The sequence below is a fragment of the Dipteris shenzhenensis genome, chromosome 3 (genome assembly GCF_047967505.1).
Source record: "Dipteris shenzhenensis isolate YYH24624 ecotype China chromosome 3, Dip_SZ_1.0, whole genome shotgun sequence".
In the NCBI taxonomy this organism is placed as follows: domain Eukaryota; kingdom Viridiplantae; phylum Streptophyta; class Polypodiopsida; order Gleicheniales; family Dipteridaceae; genus Dipteris; species Dipteris shenzhenensis.
In genome coordinates this window covers 1617832-1642507 of record NC_141598.1, presented here as the reverse complement: position 1 = coordinate 1642507, position 24676 = coordinate 1617832, and the positions used below count along the sequence as shown (strand labels likewise).

Below are 24676 nucleotides of genomic sequence, written 5' to 3'. Positions count from 1 at the left end.
GAAGGGTGATACAACAGCTATGGCTTATACAATCCAAACTGACGAAACAGCTTTGACTGTATTTCCACGACTGAAATTAACTCTCCAAAAGCTCTCCCTCTCTCTCTCTCTCTGAACATACACTAGGGCCCAGGACAAATTGTCGGGCTGGACCCCCCCGAAGGTCTTTATTACTTTCAGAAAAACTGTTACAAAAGTTCAGCAGGAAGCTGTCTCGTAAGTCTCTCTCTTTTTTACGTGAAAAGAAATCCTTCTTTACAAGGGCTTCAAACCCCATTCAAATTGGCAACATGCCACTTGTCTACAATCTAGACTAACTCTTATTACAAGCCACTTAGGGCCATTCTGGAGTCTTCAAAGCTCTCGGTCACACGAACCGCTTCCTAGGTGCTTGTCAGGCTCCCATTTCGCTTAGGAAAAATAATCCTTGCCAGTACCTGCAACAATTAATTAAAGCGCACCACCATGGTACCCATTAATTGTTAGCGCTTTGCATGCAAATAACACACTGTGGACTAATCCTAGTCACGGTGGGCGTCCCCACTGAACACATGTGCACATCTAAACAAATATATATATATATATATATATATATAAATAAATATATATATATATATTAATAAATATATATATATATATTTTCTCTGGTTGACCGGAGTCAACACTCTTGATTATAATTAAAGAGCTTCGACCCAAGGTCAAGGTGCCTTAATTATAGCCAAGTCTCTCCAACCGAGGTTGGCACATCTTGGTTAACCGGGGTTAACCCCTCTTGGCGCATGCCAAGTCTTGTTGACCGAAGTCAACACTCTCTGACCGTAGTCAGGTTTACTTGACTAGAGTCAAGTATCTTTGACCGTAGTCAATCCTTTGACCATTAAAATAACTCTTTGACCGTAATTAACACATATAAAATTCTTTAATTATGATCAAATAAATGGTCAACTGTACTTTGACTTAGGATATTTACATTGTGGTGACAGTACAAAGTATCAACCTTAGGACCCCTGGCAATAGCCATTGCCCCTTTGCTGATTTTCCATTTCTGACTGCCAAAGGTGGTATGATAACCATCGTAATCCAACAACCCTGTGGAAATCAAGTTTTTCTTCACCTCAGGAACATGCCTGACCCCTTTGAGCATTAACTGCTGGCCATTTTCAAGAACAAGCCTGACATCACCTATGCCAATGATAGAACATGCATGGTTATCACCAAGAAAGACAACTCCCTTTTGCCCTCCTGCATATCTGACAAACAGATTTCTGTAGGATGTCACATGAAAGGAAGCACCTGAATCTATAATCCAGGAAAACATATCTGATCCATCACCAGCATGAAGTGTATGAGCCTCCAGTGAAGAGGTGCAACATATCTCATGTCCACTGTCACTGTCACTAACATAAGTAACATTCAGCTCCTCTTTTTCTTTGCCCTTAGACTTGCCTTGAGCCTTGCCTTCTTTGGCTCTCTGGTCATTCTTCTTTTGAAAACACTTTTTCTCAATATGTCCCTTCTTGCCACAATAGTTGCATACAAGATCACTCTTAGAGCGGGACTTGCTCCTCTCTCTTTCTTTGTCTTTTCCACGTGTTTTGGACCTGCTGCGTGCATTCAAAGCATTTGACTTCCCAATAGCATTGTTCTTTCTGTTCATCTCTTCCTGTAGAAGAGCACTCTCCACATCTGCAAATAACAGAATGGCTTTTGAGTTGCTGGTAGAAGTCCTGAATGTGTCCCATGACTCAGGTAGAGAACATAGGATGAGTGTAGCTTTCAGCTCATCATCGAGCTTCAACCCCTGGTTGATCACCTGGCTGAATATGCTGTTAAACTCAATAATATGAGTGGACATAGCTGTCCCCTCCTTCATTTGAAGACCAACAAGCTTTTTTAGCCAGTAAGCTTTTCCCGTGGCACTTTTCTTGGCATAAGTATCCTCAAGACGTTGCCACATCTTCCACGCAGTAGGTTCATCCCTGATGCCTACAACCAGTGAATCAACAACTGTAAGCATAATGGTCGACCTGGCCAAGCCGTCCATCTTCTCCCACTGCTCATCAGTAACGTTGGGGGGCTTAACACCCTTCTCCTTTATAGGCTTGTACTGGTCCTTCTGCATCAGCACATTGTAGCATTGTGTCCTCCATATGTCGTAATTTTTAGCTCCTTCGAGCTTCTTTATCTGAAACAAGGACGACACGTCGCTACCGGAACTCATAGTAAAGAAAGTAGACTCCCTGTAGGTGTGCAATTAAGCACTAGTCACTCCAAGAAAAAATTCTCCCGCAGCGGAAGTACGATCAAAAGTGAACTTGGTACTGTTTCAGTGGCATAAAACCAACTGAAAGTCTTTCTCCCACTTGCTGCAGAAACAGTGACTTTTTGACAGTCAAATTTGGTCAAACTTGCTGTTTGACAGTCCAGGACTGTCAAGAAACAGTGAATCTCTGATTTTGGATGAAAATCTCTGATTTTAGACCTCCATATGCTCCAGAAACTTCCCCCCAACTGAATTTACAGTTTGGAAGTAAGGTGGCTCAAAAGCCCTTTGAATGCATGAAGAAAATCAGGGATGTGACCTCCAATTTGAAAAGATTGACCTTTGACCAAACACTGTAAGTCAAATTTGCACTTTCAAAGCATAGTAGTGCTCCACAAGATAGCCTGATGCATGTAGAGTGCTCCCACTTGACAAATTGCCGGTCAGGCTACAAAAGCCCCAAATTTGACTAAAGTCAAACTTGGTCAAAATCGACCAAATCTGTACCAAATGTGATTGTACTTTCAGCAACAAGCTAAAGCATTTGTCACAAGCATAATAGCATCAAAAGCCCCTTGAATTGGCAGCACATTCCGTGCATTGACACAGTAAATGGCATCAACTGCTACTGCTCACACAAGGCGTTTGACTGCAAATCCATTGAGTTGCATCCAACAAAGCATACACTGCAAGTATCAAGTACAGATCTGTCCAATGCATACTCTCAGTGCCACCACTGTGTACAATCACTGGCCAAGTGATAAGACCTGTCTCAACACTGTTTGCGGCATAATGCCTCAATGCGAGTGTAAGCCCTGCCCCAAGTAGAACACCTTGGCTCAAATGCCAGTGGCGAAAGACAATGTTTTCCCGTGGAAAACAGATAAACAGAAAAGAAATGTTCCTCGATCTGTGGTACCCTGACTGTTGGCTGTACGTGAAAGTCAAGTACAGCAGTGCTGTACCAGATTTCGAGAGAGAAGGGGGGAACTGGAGCTCGACCGCGCCCAGCTGGAGCTCGACGGCGCCTTCGCCTATGCCTCGTGCTGCTTCTGCAGCTTAGCTCGCCCGCGCCCGTGCCTTGCAGCCACGCCTTGCAGCCCTTGCCTCGCGCCCTGCAGCCCTGGCCTGCGCCGTTGCAGTCGCGCCTTCGCGCCTTGCCTGCGCCCTTGCAGCCGCGCCTTTGCAACCCTTGCCTGCGCCGTTGCAGCCGCGCCTTCGCGCCTTGCCTGCGCCCTTGCAGCCGTGCCTTTGCAGCCCTTGCCTGCGCCGTTGCAGCCGCGCCTTCGCGCCTTGCCTGCGCCCTTGCAGCCGCGCCTTCGCGATCCGTCCGTACGGTTGTACGGACGACGTACGGCCGTACGGATCGGTCCGTACGGAAGGGGTAGGCTAGGGAGAGGAGGGAGTGGAAGAGGAGGGAGAGAGAGAGAGCCCGTTGGCTCTGATACCAGTTGAGAGATTGAGAGGGAGAGAGATTTGGAGTAGGGAGTGAAGGAGACACACTCACCGTAGTCACACACCAGTGGGTGGGGATAAAACAATAAGTGGTACCTCCCCAAGTACACACACTAGTATATATATCTGTGGATAAGACTAGGGCCACTAAGTACCTAAGTACGATGTGTACTTAGTGTACTTAGTAGTACTAGACGAAAACTGTTACAAGGGTGGCCAGTGCCTTTACCCCAACAATCAACATAAAAACCTTTTGGGGGGGGGGGGGGGGGTAGCCCTAATTTCTGGCCTCTAGTGTGTGTGCCTTGTTCTCTCTCCTTCAATTTGAGTGCTCTAATAGTCAAATCGTTGCTTTCCATGGCTAGTTTGAGCTTCCAGCATCAAGTATGAGAGTGGTCTTTAACTTTCAAGATATAGAATTGCTGCAAATTATTGAAGAAGGTTGATTCCAGTAAATCATCGTCAGGTTACACATAGCCCTACACCTGTGAGCATTGTGCAATGCAGCCTAAGCCATTGTAACCCACACAATCAAGGCCCACCCTATGCATGAATTAAGACGGCGAGGAGTCCCCTATGGAGAAAATAACTATTTGAGATAAGCAAGTAGCACAAATACAGATAAATCTAACTTTACAAAATGCAAGAAAACTTAAAAAGCAATCAGCAAAACAGACCATCCTTAAAGTCACATCCCTTTGACAATGTAAATTCCTCATGAGGCCATGAGGAGTCTTTTGAGAGAAGAGGCATTTGAGACGTCAAGTATCACAAACACAGAATTTTAAAATAAGTTTTGAAATATCAAAATGCAAAGAACCTCTGTATCCCTGCTTAAAAGCACCTTCCCTTTGATGATTGATCAAATATGCATAACAACAAGAGACTACCAAAAGATTGATGACAAAGAGGTATCCTTTACATACCAATAAACTCCACACATTCATCAAATGGTAAAGTCTTGTCCTCATTTATAGTTTTATATGTAAATGAATTCTTGTAAAGATTCTGGCATGTAGGAACCGTCTGCACAACATCAAATTAGTAATTCAGTGTCTGAAATTCCAAAATGTTTTACCTACAAAATTTGATTGTATAAAAGGACATATTCTCCGAAATCATGAAGGTTTATTTTAGCCAAAAACATTCCATACTACTTGCTTGGCTCATCAAAACAGACCACAACCAACATTAGGATGGAATGCAGCTTTGAAGGTCAATCAATGTAAAATATCATAATGTAGGAAACCAAGAAACCAATTCTCCCTTCTCACTCTATTCCATAAACCTCCTTTAAAATTTATGGAATCCTTGTTGAAAAATGCCTTCTTGATTGGTCAAAGTCTGATCAAATTCGACAACAATTAATTGAACAATGTCAAAATCAGAATCTTATTTACTTTGTAAGAGCACATTTTGAGCCACTGGAGATGTTCACGTCTGCATAAAATTACATCTAAAGAGCCACAATTTTTTTTTCCCCCCAAAAACCTGGCGTCTCAATCTTGCGCATACAACATTGTACCCAGTTTCCATCTATCTAAAAATCATAGTCATCATCAAGTTTGATTGGCTCTTTCTAATTTAACATCCAACTGTGGAATATCAGACGTCCATATAGTTAACTTGATTTCCAACCTATGAAAGCCTCTAAAAGTGACAAACTCGCTATCCTAATCACCACCATCTCGTACCCCATATGACTGGAAAATACCTTCAACAAACAACCTTGCTAGCTTAGGTGTCTTCACATTTTTCCTAGTTAAAATAAAATGAGCCAATTTAGTCAATCCATCAAACAACTACGATCACAATACAATCCAATACTTTTTTTTTTTAAACCAAAGATCTCCAATGGATGAAGCAAGCTGCCTAAGCTAAGATGCTCTACTCTATTATCTAGCACTCAAAAACATAGTAAGCTAAAAGAATTGTTTTTACAAAAGAGTGTAAGTCTTTCAAACTCCTGGATGTCCCATAATCAAGACTATCATGACACTCAACTAACAAATACATCTTGTACTTTTATGAAGTAAATAACCATCTATCATGGTATACTTAATCCTTGCTCAACACCAACAGCAAGTGCTTCACTAACCAAAGGTATTTCTTCTCAAAAAATGTTTAGTACTTTTGTCGATAGTCACCAAAACATGTGTTTTAAGGATCCAGCAACCCCTCAAACATTTCTCCAAAGCTAGGACCATCCCAAAACCACACACACACAATTTTATATTGAACGTCTATAGAAGCCACAAAGGACCTATGGGACCAAAAGTGATACAACCAGCTAGGACTAAGGTTCCATCTAACTCTCATCATGAGAACAAGACGACAGAAAGAGAGAGAGAGAGAGAAACTGAGAGTATACTATTCCACAAACTCTGGGTAAACAAGCTCAGTGTGAGCACAACACAAGCTCCTCAAGGGTGAGGCAAAACTCTACTGATCTCTCTCCTCGGTGGACTCCAAGCGACGCTGTCTTTGGCAGACTTCAGTGCTGGAGTGACTGACGAAATGGGGGGATAGGAGGGGCTTTTTATAACCCTGGTCCAGGGAGTCTAAACCAACTGGAGGGGGCCGACTCATCCTGCTGCACTGACCCCTTTTGGCAGCCCAATGAACAGCCCAGAAGTCGGCCAATATGGCCGTCCCTGGCTGGCCGACTTCAGGCCTATATAAGGCCGTAGTGTAGGGCCTTTGCTGCCCTACTGCCAGGCCCCTTTGTTGCCGTTCTATCAGGCCCCCTTTGCTGCTGTGTATCCCTCCCCAGCCCCTTATCATCTACGCCCCTTGTCCCCTCAAATTGGGGGCTCAAAGTTGGGGTCAGTGATTTCTGACACCCCCTCTCAATGACCCGACTATGGGCCGATCCCCATGCGTCAAATGATACACCAACTGCTCCCTAGGGAGCACAAAGATATGTTGTCGGCGGTCGAACAATACATCAGCTCCATGATATCATCAATGATGAGCTCTTGTACGAAGTGGTAGTGGACTTCGATATCCTTCGTCCATGCATGGAACACGGGGTTCTTGGCGATGGCAATGCAACTCTGGTTGTCGCACATGATCACCGTCGCATCCTCCAGAGTCACGTCCATGTCCTCCAAGATCCACCTCAGCCACAATGTCTTGCATGCCACTGTGCAAGCAGCTCTGTACTCTGCCTCTGTCGATTAAAGGGCAACAAGGGGTTATTTCTTGCTTAACCATGAGATGGCCCCTAATGCAAGTATGAAACCGTTACCCCGTAGTTGATCTCTTGGTGTCACCATCACCTGCCCAACACTATCAAAGAATCCGCCTAACTCAACGCCTTTACTACCGTAGGTGCATGTACCCTTCAAGTACCTCAGCACCCTCGTGCTTGCCTCCCAATGGGCCTTCCTAGCTTTGGCGGAGAATTGACAGAGTAGCCCTACTACAAAGGAAATATCTGGCCTGGTGTTAAAGTAGACTACCCACTATCTGTTAATACTAAGATGCATCACAACTAGCTGAGACAAATCATGGATGCTCAGCTTCGGGAGTTATCGCCACCTTGTAGTCTTCCATCTGAAACTGTTTGAGTAACTCCCTTTAGTACTTCTCCTGAGAGATGAATATGCTGCGCTTCCTGCTTCACTTCGATCCCATGAAAATAATGAAGAATTCCCAAGTCTGTCATCTCAAATTCCTTCATGAGTAGTTTCTTGACTTGAGCAACTTTCTTTGTTGTAATCTCCTGTAAGGATAAGTGTTGGAAAGGTCACCTCCCCATCTGTAAGCCCCCATATGAGAGCATGGGGGGTGGACCAGGGTCCTCTGAGATGGAGGCAGATCTGGAGCAGCACAAGATGGCAGGGTATCCCGAGGTACATGCACCTACATGGCGAGCTATTTGGCGAGGAGTGTGGGTAGGCACATGGCCTACAACATACCCTAAAGATGGCGCAGGAATATGGCAGGACAGATCAGCAAACAGGTCGGCCAACAGTAGGGCTGGTTGGGGCTGGTTGAGCCAGCCGGCCATGGTTAGGCTGGTGAAGATGGCTGGGTCCCTGTGCCTGGAACAAAGGCTGTAAAGGGCCTAGTAAAGACCCTTATATAGGGCCCTGGTTGGGCTGGAGGGGCAGCCAACCAGGTCGGTTTTCAGCCAGACTAAGTCGGCCAAAATAGGGCTGACCAGTCGGCTATTTTGACCAGGCCTTGGGCCTATAAAAGGAGAGGCCCTGGGCCTCATAATTTATCCAACCATCCAGCAAGAGCAGGAGCAGACAGGAACAGCCAGAAGCCACTCCCTTGGGCCTCACACTAGGGGTGAAGGAGAGTGGAAGGTGTGCTGCAGACTGAGTTCCCTAGAGGCTGGACCTTGGCTGTCTTCTAGGGCAGCGAGGTGTTGTGATCAACATCATCTGGAGCAGCCAATCCATTAGCAGCAGGAGCAGCAGCAGGGCTACCTTTGGGCCTACATTTAGGAGGAGAAAGAAGTACCTTGTGCTGCAGACCTAGCTCACAGGAGGCTGCCCACCTAGGCTGGTTTCCAGACAGCAAGTGTAGGCCATCTCCTAGTGGCTCTAGTGATGCAATAGGCCATGGTATGTGCCTTGTAGGCATAAATATAGGCACTTGTAGTGTTAGTGCCTTTTAGGCCACATAGGACACTTAGTCCTATGTGACACCTAGGACACTTAGTCCTAGGTCTAGGTACAAGTACCTTGTACTCTCTATTTTCATTATCCTAGTTGACGTGACGGCAAAATCTATCGACCCTTGTACCTTGTACGTGTTCATTTTGGTCTACGCGTCCCTTCAGCGGTATCAAAGCTAGGCTCGACTTGTCTTCCTGCCCCCGGACTCCCTGCACCCCCTTCCGTACAGTCTGTACGACTGTACGGACGATTGTACTCAAAGCCTGCATACAGGTCCATACTGCGCCATACATCTTCCGTACAAGCGTACGGAAGGTCTTGTATCCATTCCGTACATGTCACGCCGTACAGTTCCGTACTTCAACCACCGTGCAGATCCGTACTTCAATACTTGCGCCATTGTACAACATGCTCAGTACTACGTCCGTACCAACTGCGTACCTGTGCATGTACATCGTACAACCACATACTTGTGTACTGTTCCATACAGCCACGTACTTGCATACTGTTCCGTAGAGCCACGTACTTGAGTACTGTTCCGTACAGCGTACAACCACATACTGTTCCATACAACGTACAACCACGTACTGTTCCGTACAACGTACTTGCATTGTACAACCACGTACTTGCTTTCGTACACTGCACTCAGTACCTACGCCGTACGTACCTGCACCGTACTTGCTCCGAGATTTGGTACAGCCTTTGCATGTGTGAAATCATTTGCAGAGTATTCTCAAAATTTGGGACTTTTGAGGGCTTTTGCTCTCCTTATTCTCCTTCTACTGTTTGAAATCTTCTCAAGCCATTTCAACAGCTTGGAAAGCCTACATTTTGAGGTCCATACTTTGGGACAGGTGCACTTTTGCAAACAATTTGTGGACAGCAAGTCCTAATTTTGTAGTTGCAAGCCTTGAGGCTATTTTTGGGATTTGGTCTGCAATTTCGCTTTTGATTGCAATACATTGGGCCAGATTGGAGAACATTGAGTCGCAATGAAGCACGTGTTGCATATTTGAGAAGGCAATTACAGGAAGTCAGTATGAATGAAGGTGACTCTATGGATGCATACTGACAAAGGTCAAGAACCTCATGGAACAACTTGCCAACATTGATGAGGTGGTGCCAAATTCACAGCTTGTCAGTACCACACTGACACTGCCAGATACATATCAAGGGTTTGCTACAACCCTTCGATTAGTGGCCATGGGTAATCCAGACCACTATTCTTTTGGTCAGCTAGTTACTTTGCTTTTGCAGGAAGAGCAAAGTCGAGCTAATAGACAAGCCATTATTCTTGATCATGTATTTGCTTCACAGCAAACAAGAACAAGCAAGGCTTCCAAGCCTATGGGCAAGCCAAAATCTGCGCATAGCAGCTGCAATTCCTCCCATGCATCTAAAAATACAGCAGATAAGTCAAAGAAGAAAAGATGCAACTGTTGCCGCAAGCCTGGACATGACATTTCAGAATGCAGGAAGCGCATTGCTTCGGAGAAAAAGAAAGTAGGATTGACACTTAATGCCTCACATGCTATTGAATCCCATGAGCCAGCAGATGCTTCACATGCACATGCTCTTTAGGATGATTGGGCATGGGCTGTCCATTGCTCATTTGATCCCTCCAAAGCTGATGCATTCTTTACTGCTAATGATGCTCAGTCCTGGTACTTTGATAGTGGTGCTTCCAAGCATGTCACATCTTGCACACAATTGTTTCACTCTTTAGCTGATGCACCTCGAGGGGGGACTGTCACATGTGCTAATAATGCTTCATATGCTGTAAAAGGAATTGGAGATATGCAGCTCACATCTATTTCAAGTCATCGTGTCACTTTGACAAATGTTCTCTTTGTGCCTGGAATTGAAGTCAACTTGATCTCAATTTCAGCAATTGCCACTTCAGGGTTTAGAGTGATTTTTGATGGCTACAGATGCCTAGTTTATGATCTTCGTGATGACAATGCCATAGTTCTCACTGGCACTTTGCAAAAGGGGCTTTATCACCTTGATCATCACTCAGCTGCACTTTCTATTGAAGCATTTGCTATTTCAAATTCACAGCTTGCTGAAACTCATCTTTGGCATGAGAGAATGGGTCATCTCAATTATAGAGCTCTTGCAAAGCTACATTCACAGCAGATGGCAAATGATGTACCTCAAACTCACACAGTTTCCAAAAACTCACACAGTTTCCAAACATGTGTGTGAGGGTTGTCTTTTGGGTAAGATGCATCGGTTTCCTTTTCAAAAGAATTGTCCAAAACTCTCACAAAGGAAACCGCAACTAGTGCACAGTGATGTATGTGGCCCAATGAGGACAAATGCCATTGGGGGGTACAAATATTTCATGACTCTCATTGATGATTTCACAAGATATTGCTGGATATATCCTTTAAGAGCCAAATCTGAAGTTTTGTTATGCTTTCAGAGGTGGCTGAATATGGTTGAGAATGAATCAGGATGCAAGCTTGTCACCCTCAACACAGATTGGGGGGGAGAGTATATGTCAAAGGAGTTTGATGCATTTCTGTCTTCACCGGGCAATATTCACTCATGCACTACTCCTCAGCAGAATCCTGTTTTTGAAAGGAAAAACAGGTCCACAATGGAGATGGCCAGATGCATGCTTAAGGCCACGTCTTTGCCCAATAAATTTTGGCTTGATGCCGTGATGTGTGCCAACTATGTGCTGAATAGATCACCTATACGGGCATTGAAGACTGTTACACCTTATGAAGCATGGAAAGGCAAGAAGCCTTCACTTTCACACATGAGAGTTTTTGGGTCTCTTGCATATGTTCATGTACCATCTCAGTTGAGACATAAGCTTGATGACAAGGCAATATTTATTGGTTACAGCCAGGAGAGCAGAGGGTATCGGTTATACCAACCAAATACTGGGAAGATTATTGTCAACAGAGATGTAATATTTGCTTAACATTCAGCTTCTCCTCTTGTGGACTGCAAAGCTAAGCCAGATGTTGACATGTTTGATGCCTTTGAATCTTGGTTACCTCTACCATCCTCAGAAGAGGACTTTGACCAGCAACATGAGCCTCCTGTCCGTGGGAGTGGATCTGATTTTTTAGTGCTGATTTTATATGTGGATGATATGCTCATCATGGACCCAGATACTCAGCAAATTGCAGCTTTCAAGGCTGATTTGCAGCAGATTTTTGACATGTCAGACATGGGACAGCTCCATTATTATTTGGGCATTCAGTTTGCTCATGTTGAGAGGGGTATCATGATGTCTCAGTCCAAGTATATTGGACAGCTCCTTGATCGTTTTCAGTTTGAGGATTGCAAGCCAATCTCTACTCCAGTGAACCTTGGCTTCAAATTCTCAGCTCATGATGGGAGCCCACCATGTGATATCACTCTTTATCAGCAGGCTGTTGGATGCCTTATTTATCTATGTCACACCAAACCTGACTTACAGTATGCAGTATCTCAGCTCAGCAAATTCATGCACATGCCCAGTTCACAGCATTGGCAGGCAGTGAAGAGAGTCTTCACATATCTCAGAGGCACTCAGGATTTAGCCCTCTTCTATGGTGATCAGGGTTCACTTACCATGCATGCTTACACGGATAGTGACTGGGCAGGATGTTCCGACACCAGAGTGTCACATACTGGCAATTGTTTTTTGCTTGGCAATTCATGTATCTCTTGGCTCAGCAAGAAGCAACCAACAATTGCCACATCTAGCTGTGAGGTTGAGTACATGGCAGCTTTCACCACTACAGTAGAGTGTGTTTGGCTTCGACAGTTACTTACAGATCTTGGTATTCGCCAGACATCCTCCACTATTGTCTACACTGACAGCCACAGTGCTTTGGCCATTGCACGTAACCTAGTGTTTCATGCGCATACCAAGCATATTGAAGTTCACTATCATTATGTTCGAGAGCGGAGCAGGAGACATAGAGTTGTCCTATCTTCCCACAGAGGACAACATAGCAAATATGTTTACAAAGGCACTTCCTCGTCCCAAGTTCGAAGTCTTCCGACAGGCTTTACGCTTGGTTCCCTTTGTTACATGATCTGACATCCCTTGTACATTCACAGGTGGCTATATCCTTTTGGATGAACATGTGCCACCGTGACCAGAAAATACCAGGTATTCTGAGACGTTTCCAGAGTACTTCAGCCCATCCCATGGAGGGGGGTTTATAAGCCGTCTCCTGGTGGTTCTAGTGATGCCCTATAGGCCATGGTATGTGCCTTGTAGGTATAAATATAGGCACTTGTAGTGTTAGTGCCTTTTAGGCCACATAGGACACTTAGTCCTATGTGACACCTAGGACACTTAGTCCTAGGTCTAGGTACAAGTACCTTGTACTCTCTATTTTCATTATCCTAGTTGACGTGACGACAGAATCTATCGACCCTTGTACCTTGTACATGTTCATATACCTAGATGAATCCAGGAACATTTCCAAACTCATCCTCTAAAAACACAACATAGTGCAGTTTCAATCTCATGATAGTCACTCACAAGGTTGAAAACCATAAACTCCATCATGCATAGCAGGGACTAGCTACTATGACATCCCCACAGACGTCATCAGCGCCCAACAGTGGGTGTAGACCATAGTATAAAAATATGCTCTCACACATACAAATCCACACACCCACACATACTTGAGCATCCATTTATACAAAGTCTTCGTACTGAGTTTCTGTCGACACTCCGGAGGTGAAGGGCAGACTCAGCCATGATGAAGGCTAGCACTAAAGGAGAAGGCTAATCAAAAGGTAGTCCAAAATCTCTTCATTCAAGCTACAACTGCTTGTGAAGTCTAAATATTTTCATTTGTCTCTCCCCACACATACTTGAGCATCCATTTATACAAAGTCTTCGTACTGAGTTTCTGTCGGCACTCCGGAGGTGAAGGGCAGACTCAGCCATGATGAAGGCTAGCACTAAAGGAGAAGGCTAATCAAAAGGTAGTCCAAAATCTCTTCTTTCAAGCTACAACTGTCACGATCTGTGACGTATTCCTTTCTCTTTCTAGACTTATGGATGGTTTGATGAATGGACACTTGTGGAAGGGTATGCCCTTTCGACGGGACACTTGCCCTTTCGACGGGACACTTCCTAATGAGGCATAACCCTTCACAAGAGGCATTCTAATGAAGAGACATTCTAATGAAGAGACATTCCTATTGTAATGTACCCTCTCATCAAGGGTCACACCCTTCACAAGGGGTACACACCTCTTCATGCACATACCCTTTGGAGTACACACCTTTTCATGTGTGACTCTTCACTCTCTATATAAGAGAGGCCCAATTGTATGGATGACACAATCACATCCACCCTACAGACATTCAAGCAATATAATTGTTCCTTGTTCTCTGCTATCTCAATCTCTTTTCTGTTCCTTAGCACAGTTCTAAATATAGTAAATCTAGGATTTCTTACAGTGGTATCAGAGCAAAATTCACTCCTACCTGTAGGAAATGCCCCCCACCTTCTAGCGCTGATCTGATACATTTTTGCCGCTAGGACATCCGTGCACATTGTGCATGGAAGAGATGGAGAGGATGAGCGTAAAATTTTTAAACGCCTACCCGGCCTAAAGTCATCCTGGCCTCTCCATCTCCCTCACATCACAAGTCGATGTGAATGGACACTACCAAAATTGTGTCCTTTCAGGTGCTTGGGCTGTCCCAAAACCAAGGGACGCACCTTTTCCACCATGGGACACACCTTTTGGTGACGAGTCTCGACTCCTCGCTCATGGGACATACCCCATCGTGGGCAAAGGGACATACCTATTCATGCAGGGTCACACCCCTTTTAACAATAGGGACATATCCCCTCATGAACAGGTGCACCTATTCCAAGGGTCACACCCCTTCAAATAGACACACCTCCTAGGCCCCAAGTACCTACAAAAGGGTACCTAGAGGGGTAAAAAGGGACAAAAATTAAACCCATCCCCTACCCCTAGGTTTACCCTAGCTACCCTAGGGTTAAACTAAACCCCCATTTAAATTTTTGGGGCAACTAACCCTTAGGCAGCCCTAGCGAAAAGTCGCAGCTTCTCCTTCAACGAAAAACAAAACCTGTACGGACTTCCGTACCTTTCTGCGCCAGTTGTACAGCCTGCGCAGCAAACCGTACAGCCCTGCGCCCTCTTCCGTAACTTCCTGCGCAGTGATTCCGTACAATCTGTACGTCTTTTCGCTGCCCTGCCATACAGCCTGCGCAAGCCTGCCGTACAGCCGTACAACCGTACAGCACTACGGACAGCCAGCCTACACCGTACGAAATTCCTGGCCCCAGCCCTGCGCAACACCAGCACAGTACGGACATTCCTGCGCACCCCTGCACCAGCCTGTGCTGTACTGCCCACAGTCCTGCGCCAGCCCCTGCGCATTTGATTGGCCTCGCCAGCCCCCCCCCCGCGATATCCTTGGCCTCGCCAGCCCCCCTTTTTTTTCCTGCGCAGTCCCGCCCTGGGCAATGCTCTAAGCCTCGCCAGTGACAGCCTGCTGCCCTCTCCTTGTTTCGCCATTTTTACCCTGCCATTTCAGCACCAGTTGCAACTATTCTCGCGATGAAGACAGCCCGTTGACAGCCCGGACCAGACAAGCCTCAAGCACTCCTCGCAAAACACTGCAACATGGACCTCCGGACAACGATTTGCAGCCTTCTTCTATGCAATCACTTGGCAGATTAAAGTATTGCCAGGTGGAGTCTTTCCAATCTGCTCTCTTTAACAAATTACAGCAAATGAAAGAATCCACATTAAAGCATGGAAACCCCTGGTAATTCACCCGGCCATTCAAGGACACCTCAGGCACCTGCTACTACACAATATCGGGTTCAAATTGCACAGCCAGCCCATTTTGGAGCCTTTGCATCTTGGGTCTTCTGTGTCACGTGCCCTCCGAGTGACTTGGATCACATCCTCTACCTTCTGCGTGAAGGCACCTCAGTTACATTATTTCCTTAGCACAGTACAGGTTGTGTTCCACGAGACACGAAGATATCCGGAACACGATATTCCTCAGGAGTTTGCTGTTCATTTTTGGAGAGAATTTTACCCTTCACCTTCGGCATCTCCAAAGTACTCTCCACCTCCTTCAGCTCCCAGATATCCTCCTCTACAGGTTGTACCTTCTCCAAGTCAGTATTTACATTCTAAAGGCACTCCCTCTCCTGGATATCCTCCTCTTCCGACAGCAGCTCCTTACCCTTTTTCAGATCCGTGGACTCTGCTACCTACCCCTGTCTTATCACGAGCAGTAACACCATTTTCAGAATCTCCAGTGTTACCTCCGACAGGACCTCCCTTACCAGATTTCCACGGGTGGTTCCATCCTGCCTCGCCTGCCCCCTCCAACATGAGCAACCTCAGGGAGCAGCCCGAATCCTCTTCCAGGAATGGTACAAACTAGAGCGCAAGTTCGCGCTTTTCTCACCGAGATCTCCGACATGTCGCACCGCTCGCGTGAAGCCTCTCCAGAGATTAAAGAATCAAGTCCCAAAAAGACCCCTGAAGGCAACGTCCAAAGTGAATCTCTATTGCAACTTCAAATATCTCAGCTTCAGGACAGCATCTCCGACCTGGTTCATAAAGTCCAACAACTCCAAGATTCTCGAAGTTCAGCACATACAGAGGACGACGTGACGCAACCCGACGACGATGCGGACTCTTTCCCACCAGAGGTAGAAAACACTGAACTACGTACTCTCTACCGATTACTTCAAGCTTCCAAAACTAAACGACTTGACGTCAAACTTCCGGAAGCCTACACTGGTCAACGTAATCGCCGAACTGTTGACCAATGGCTCGCTAAAATGCGCATGTATTTTGACACTGTTGACCTCACGGAAGGCAAAAAGATCGCCTTGGCAGCCTCCCTCCTGAAGGATACAGCATTTCTATGGTGGCAAAGACGCTTAAAGGACGGAAAAAGTGTGTTAACATGGGAACGTTTTGAACACGTGCTCCGTAAGCAGTTTGTACCTGCCAATGCGGACTTCCAAGCACGATCAAAACTTCGACAGTTGGAGCAAACGGGTTCCCTATCTTCTTATATCTCTCAGTTCACCACATTGGTGCTGGAGATTGATGGTTTAACTGAGCATGATCGCCTTCATGCTTTCATCTCAGGCCTAAATCCCTCGTTACGCATTGATGTTCTTAAAGCAAACATCACCACCACAGATGGCGCTATTGCTTACGCAGAGCGCATTACAGATTTCCTAAACACAGGGAAGCAGAGTGCTAATCGCACACAGAACTCTCCTATGGCCAAAGGTGCTCGCCCTCAAGAAAACACTAGGTTTCGAAAAAACTTCGGTAATCGAGGTCAGCGACAGTCTCAATCGAACTTATTCCCGGCAATAATCCACCGTCGAAGCCTCCTTATCGGGTTTCTTACACTCAAAATGAAGAAATCCAAAGACAGGTCACCGAACTACTCGACAAAGGTCACATTCGGCCCAGTCGCAGCCCTTTCGGATCTCCTGTACTACTTGTGGAAAAAAAGAACAAGTCTATGCGCCTCTGCATCGACTACCGAGCCCTCAACAAGCTCACTATCAAAAACAAGTATCCATTGCCTCGCATTGATGACCTCTTCGATCAACTTCTACATGCAACACAATTCTCCAAGATTGATCTTCGTTCAAGTTATCATCAAATACGCATACGAGAAGGCGATGAATACAAGACAGCTTTTCGAACAAAGTATGGACACTATGAATGTTTGGTCATGCCTTTTGGGTTAAACAATGCCCCGGCCACATTCATGACATTAATGAACGACATCTTCAGGCCTTTCCTCGATAAGTTCGTCATCGTTTACCTCGATGACATCCTCGTTTTCAGCAGATCCCTACATGAGCACAAACAACATCTTCACCAAGTTTTTGAAGTTCTCCGCGCAAATTCTCTCTACATCAACATTGAGAAGAGTGAGTTCTTCAAGACCCAACTTGAATATTTGGGACATGTTATTTCAGCTCAAGGTATCTCTGTGGATCCCAAGAAGGTCGAGGTAATCCGAAACTGGCCTACTCCTAAGAATGTTCATGATGTCCGCTCTTTTCTCGGATTGGCAAACTTTTACCATACAAAGGTCTATCAGTTTTCCGACATCGCAGCTCCTATGTCCAAATTATTGAAAAGCACAGCAATTTTTCAGTGGCTTCCCAAAACAGAGTATAGTTTCCAACAACTCAAGCAAGCACTCACTACCACACCAGTTATGGCTATTGCTGACCCAAACCTTCCATTTGAGGTCATGACCGACGCTTCCGACCTCGCTACAGGAGCAGTCTTGATGCAAGAAGGCAGAGTTATTGCTTTTGACAGCCATAAACATTCTGATATCCAAACCCGATATTCGGTCTATGATAAGGAGTTTCTTGCTGTTGTACATGCTTATCGCTCTTGGAAACATTATCTCATGGGTGCCGACTCTGTGGTCAAAACAGACCATCACTCTTTAAAGTACATCTTTACTCAGCCAGTCATGAACGCTCGACAAGCACGCTAGGTTGAGTTTTTTGCCAACTTTCACATGACCATTGAGTACATACCAGGACTACGCAATGTAGTTGCAGATGCTCTCAGCAGGTTACCTCTAGCATCAGCCATGGTAATCTCTACATTATCTGTGGATGTTCCGAATTCATTCAAAGGAAAGTATTTCAATGATAAAGACTTCGGCACAGCAGTACAGGTTCTTTCAAAAGATCAACCTTCCATCCTAGCTCCATGTACCCTCCATCTCTTTGATTCTTGCCCACAACAGCTCTAGATGTGCTGCCCATATGACAGCCAAGATGCTGTCCATGTGGCAGCCCCATCTTATCACTCAATCCCTTCTGGCTCTTGTCCACATGACATCCAATCAGATGCCCATGTGACAGACACTCAAACCCTAGGTTCACCCCCCCCATGCTCTCCTCATATGGGGGCTTACAGATGGGAAGGTGACCTTTCCAACACTGTTGGGTCATTTCTAACAATAAGATCATCCACGTACAAGATAAGTACCAACCGCAACGCCCTCTCAAAAAAGAGGTAGAGGTTTGCTTCTGTTGGACTCCGTTGTAGCCCGATCTTCAAAAAGAACTCGTCTATTCGCTAGTACCATGCCCTCCGAGCCTGTTTCAATCCGTACAACACCTTCTTCAAGCTGTATACCTTGGATGTGGACCCTTAAACCTGAAAGCCTGGTGGCTGATCCACATATACCTCCCTCTCCAGGGTTCCATTCAAGAATGCGGACTTCATGTCCATCTAAACGATAGGCCATGGCAGCCAAAGCAACAATGCATATCGTCACCATCTTGGCTATGAGGGCGAAGGTCTCATCAAAATCAAGTCCCTCTCATTGTGCGTAACCTTTCACCACCAATCGTGCTTTGTATTTGTCAAAGCTCCCATCAGACTTGAAACTTAAGTTTATACACCAATTTGGTACCAATCACCTCCGCTTCGACGACTTGTCCACCAAAACCTAGGCGTTGTTCTTGAGAATCCATTTCTCCTTTCATAGCATCTTGCCATTCTAAGATATCATGTGCCTCCTCAAAGGATCTACGCTCCTCGAGCTGAGCCACCATTGCATAGTTCACAGAGGGAGTCTTCACATTGTGTTGAGACCGCCACACTCCAGAACTGCTCTCGCGAATGTCCGTGACCTGTGAGTCTTCTAAAGTCTTTAAATACCACTAAGGTAGCTTCTTCTCTGCTTGAGGTGCCTTCTGAGTTGGCATTGGGTCGTCCTGCTCCTCCTTGGGTGCTTCAGCCTTCTCCACCTCCTTGCCGTAACCCTAAGTTGAGGTAGTGCCGGAAGTTCCTGAACCTCTTCTTCAGACTGGGGCTCTATCTCTTCAAAGATCATGTCCTTGCTGATAAGGATATGCTTCTTCACTGGGTCGTAGAGGCGATAAGCCTTGGATTCTTCACTGTACCCAACAAAGATACATCTTCTACTTTTGGAATCAAGCTTCATCCACTCATCCTTATGCACATGAACAAACTCATTAGAACTGAAAATCCTCAATGAGATATTGTAGGTTTCTTACCATAGTAAGCTTCGTATGGAGTCATATCGTCAACAGCCTTGGTCTTGGTCAGTTTGGTCTCACATTTGGAAGTACTGATAAGAACTTCAATACCTTGGTCTTGTATCTCCTTTACAAAAAAAGAGCCTAGATGGGGGGGGGCCCTTAATGCCATGCTTACCTTCCTTACATTTGAGTTTCTGCTCATATGAATCTCAAAAATAAAGCAATACTTTGTTGGATTATCAGGGTCGCCTCCCCACCTGTGAGCCTCCAAATGAGGAGGACATCAGGGAGGTGTACCAGCAGGGTATGAGAGATTCCACGTGGGGCAGAGAAAGGTGCTGCCAGGGGGCAGATATGGGATGGGAAGCAGGGCTGCCACATGGGCAGCATGCAGGCTGCCATGTGGAAGCAAGAACAGGCTGCTGACAAGCCCTAAATGGTGGGCAAAAGGACCCAAAGTTGGGGCAGGTTCCAGGACCAGGGCAAGCAGAAAAAGCTGCTGTCAGAAAGCAGAACAGATGGCTGGAGCAGAGCTGTAGACAACAGATGTCTGCGCTTAAGATAGGCGCAGCAGTCAGGTGCGGATCGGAGCATTGCAGAAGGCTGGGGCAGGCAGAACACCCGGAACAGAATGCAAGTACAGTACAGCTGCCAGGTGGCAGCAAGGTGCAGCAGATGGGGACACTTATGTCTGCAGTCTCGGTCGGTCCAGTCTGAAGACTGGTCAGCCAGTCTGCACACCTGGTCAGGTGTTTTTTTAAAGGGCATTACAGCTTATATAAAGGGCCCCAAGGGGGGTAGTTCATGATTCAGTATTGGAGTCTTCTGGAGCGCCGCACATTCAGCAGCAAGGGGGTCCAGGGACATTCACAACAGTGCCTCACAACAGGCTGCCATCACTTCAGCATGAAAGACAGGAATCAGGGAGACGTATACATGAATGGCATTAGATTCCAACCCTTGTCCTACTATTGTACATACCATCACCTTCTAACAATCGATACAAATCCATCTTGGATCTTCGAGGCAGTTTCATACTTGTTACAAATCCCGGAGGCTTGTGACTACATACTATCCAAGAGATACTTGGATGCTCATGCAGGAATCGAATTCTTAAAAAGCTTATGTTTCATTTGTCATCCACTGAGTCATACTTATAAAAGGCCTAGATGACGCACCTACCAGACAATGCAACCCCCAAATACTCCATTAGAGCATGAACGCAACTGAGGTTCGTTGCATGTCCACACGAAACGCACACTATCGTCATCCAGCTTCCAAGGTCGCATGAAAGAGGGCATCCAGATAATGCGTACGACCCTAAGCTTTTAGTTAACGGAATTTTTCTGCATGGCTAGAATCGAAGTGTTCAGCAAGACCTAGTTCTCAGCATGCCCTACGTGGCGACCCAGTTTGCTAATCACCAGTCCATGACCCTCACTGCGTTACTTTGCATTTCATATCTAGAAAGCAGCCCAGACTGAGGACGAAGGCTGAAACACTGGGGCGACGCCTGGGCAGATGCAACCCTTCCATTTTCCATTACTGAGGGGCAGTAATTGTTTTATCGAAGAGAGATTCGCCCTCCAAGGCGATCTGAAATTATGGCAATCGTTCCTACCCTAAAGATGCAAGGTTTTGCACGAGAGAAAGCGATCACCAGGATTTCGGTAATAGATTGGATCGTATCACACATACAGAAAGATTCAGCCAAGACACTTACGTTAAGTATACGCGTGATTCCCTGTGCCTTTAAAAGCTCAGCCCTGGATGCGTTGTCGTAGCTTCCGAGATACAAGAACGAAGGCAGGATCTCAGTGGAAAAGGCACTCTGTAGAGGACTCTTCTCTGCAGGATCTTGGAGACGATGTCCACAGACTCCACAGACTTCGCCGTCTTCGAACTTATGGTAATGTCCACATACGAAACAAGGATTCTCCCTCTCGCGTTTCCGCATCGTCCTCGCCCCGTCTACACCTTCACTCGCCGCAGAGCGTGTTCCTGTCTGGGTTGGGAAGCGGGGGATATCTTTCTGATTTGCTGCTATACACCCAACAACAGACAAAGAACCTTCCTCTGGTTAGTGTGCTAATTGTGTGGTTTAATCGATAATCGATCATTTGTGCTCCTACATTGACATTTTGGCAAATTTGAACGCAACCAACAGCAGCCTTAGTGATGATTCTTTTTTGGGGGGAAGAGCATTAGTGTGCAATTCTCATTAACATCACTTTTACCCCTCTTCAACTAATCAATAGGAATTCTCCATTTTTCAATGTCACTTACTTGTGATGGTGAGCATATTTCTTTTAGACTTTTTGCCAACAATGTAGTAAACTCCTATTCATTCAAACCCTTAGGCATCAAGTTAGAAATTTGAAGTTTGCTCTTAAAATGTATCTATTTTGGCTACATGCCACCTCATCATTACACATTAATTAGCCTTCCCCCCTACCTCCCCCCTTGTCACCATTCCTCCTTTTCACCCCTCACTATAGAAGTGGTTTAGGCGTGCTCTACTATAAGAGTGTTTTAGCATTGACTTCAAGTCAGTTGGTGTGATCTTCCAAATGTGTTTTTTAGAGTCTTTCTTGCTCTTAGTTATTGTTTACTGTGTGTGTGCACCCACACTAGTTGACAATAAATGAAAAGGCCATGAGCTTCTAGTGGCACTTTCAAATTATAAGGTAGTGCCCTTGAGGATTTGTAATCTTATACCTAGAGATGCCTCCTCCTTCCCCCCCTCCCCATCCACCTTTGTCATTCCCCTCCTTCCTCCCATCCACCCCTATAGTTGAATGGAATAAAACCTATAGTTGAATGCTTGGCACTTAATATTATATGCGAATTCTCATATGGGCAAATATGTTCCTGATTAGTTTGCCTTTTACTTTACGTATGGTCGAAGCATATCCTTGATGGCCTGATTGTCCCTTTCAATTTGACCATTACTCTGTGGGGATGATCCACAAACTCATATGCAAAGTACCTCTATAAATACAGTCCTTCAGAAATGGTTGCTAAATTTGTTGTCTCGATCACTAACAATATAGACTAGTAGCCCATATAATCTATAAATATGCTCCATAAATAGTTTTACTAAATTGGCAGTTTTGACTTCTTTATTACTTACAATAAAAAAAGCCATCTTGGTCAACGATCTACGATTATTGGCATAGAGTCATGCCCTATCAATTTCCTAGGTAATCCAAGGATAAAATCCATGGACATACTTTCTCATTTTGCCAAATTGGATCTCTAAGTGATGCAAGAGGCCACCTAAATTAAGACATTCAGCATTATTGAGATGGCATTTTTTAGTTTCTATAAGGCTCATCCACCATTTATACATTTTAGTTCCAAGGGAAAGACTGGCTTCCACAAGTTGATTTTAAAAGGGGCATCTTGAGTTGATGGAAGTCTTGGCATTTTTGCAAGACATGTTTATAGGATCCTTGTCTCTTTCTTTTGCTTTCCTATTATATATTGGTGGCTTTAGGTCTTTTAAAATATTTGAGGTTTCTCTAAGGCGAGAGGTAGGCACCTTAAATTGACGTGGAGGAGTTGATGATTTTATCATAAGAGTTACCAATTGAGAATTGGATAACTTCGAAATGGCTTCACTTAGAGAATTGAAACCTTGGAAAGAGAGAGGGATGTTAAAAAAAGATGGCATGAGGACCCTTCAAAAAATTTATTCACAAGGAGGAAGAACTACTCTACAAGATGCCGTGGAGTTTTAGAACTAAGGATGATATAGATAGATGCTTTGTGGGGATTGTTCTAAGTTGAGGATGGACCAATAGTAGCTTACTTGTGATCCATTCGTCAGCTCTATTGGTTGTTTGTTGGGAATAGATGAAGCATCAAAGTAGTTTCTCAGTAGCTATGATGGCATCCAACTTCCAGAGAGCACCCCAAGAAAAAATTCCAAACCTAAGATTTAATTCATCTTTTACTCCGAAGGCCATCGTGGTTGAAGTAATCTATGTGAATAGTAAAAAGGAAAATCATTGCTGTAAATGAGGAACCATTGAGCCAAAATATTTCCAAGGCTTTGATACCAATTTTGGAATAGCTACATAAGAGGGTTAAAGCCTTTAAACCCCAACCATTCCTGTTGGTGAACTCCCTTTCTCCTACTTGTTGTGCTCTCCTATACATGGTCCCTAGACCTCCTTCCAAATGGAGCTCAGCCCCTGGAATCCTTCCCCATGCCCGATGCCATACCATGTGCATCTTTCCCAAGGTGCCATGTATCCTTGAATGGACCCTTCACTAAATGCCTCTCAAAGCATTCCATTTGCACCTACAGTTAATGCCTAGGCCTAGGAATACCCCTAGATCCTAGACCTTTAATCCATATATGCAAGCATTTTCTAGCCCCTTAGTTTCCCACTGCACCATAACCAAGCCAGGGGATTTTGTGATTGTGACTAATGTAACATTTAACTAGTGTGATGGATGTCCCACTATCGTTCATATTCCCATGCCATCATATCGATATGTGTTTAGCCATATATGTGTAGTAGTGTCCTAGGTTGTGTTATGACCTACTACAATAGGTAATAGCATTCGAAATTGAAACACTCATAGGGAGAGAATTTAGAAGGATGAAGATGTGTAAAATGACGAGGTAGAAGCAAACATTACCCCTACAACAAGGAAGAATATACCCATACAAACATGATATATTATGTAGGAACATCCAAGGAAATTTCAAGACAAAGTAATGTTTGGCATTAGATCAAAGGAACTCATGAAGAATAACCTTCATTGTCTCTAGTTTGGATAGAAAATCGAAGAACCAATGAAGTATGGCCTATAGTTTGTTAGCGTGATTATACCTACAAAGGGGGGGGAATGTATACTCATCACTCCTTGGGTGACTTTGGCTAGAATAAGCTTAGAGTGCTCCATGATTGGGGCACCAAATTAATAGCTTTACAAATGGAAGACAACAAATTCATTTCCCAAAAGACCCTCAGTGTAATGCTAAGAATTGGAGAACCAAAGATTGGAAATCAAAGATCATTCCTTGAGAAATGGCTATTGGAGATAAAACACCTCTCCAATGAGTGAGGTCGTTATCTTCTAAGTAGTAGTAGAATTAAAGGAGGCCCAATGGAATGAGAAAATGGCCCAACAACGGTGATGTTTTGAAGAGAGTTTGCTATGGAGATGGAGGGAGAAGGAGAAATCATGAAATATCGTGCTCTGAGATATAGCCAACGTTGGCTTGATTATTGATGCAAGGTTGATAAGGCAATAATG

The 24676-nt window shown here is 44.9% G+C and overlaps 1 protein-coding gene across 1 annotated transcript in view; it reads right to left on the bottom strand.

Annotated features, from left to right (window-relative positions):
• IBR5 (indole-3-butyric acid response 5) overlaps positions 1-21531 on the bottom strand; it is a 68535-nt gene extending 47004 nt beyond the window's left edge. The window contains exons 1-2 of the mRNA XM_087372554.1: positions 21126-21531; positions 4645-4744 (exon numbers count right to left, since the gene is read on the bottom strand). Of these exons, the coding sequence (XP_087228680.1) occupies positions 4645-4744; positions 21126-21359 (334 nt within the window). The 5' untranslated portion in view covers positions 21360-21531. The remainder of the gene's footprint in view (positions 1-4644; positions 4745-21125) is intronic.
• Positions 21532-24676: the final 3145 nt, after the last annotated feature.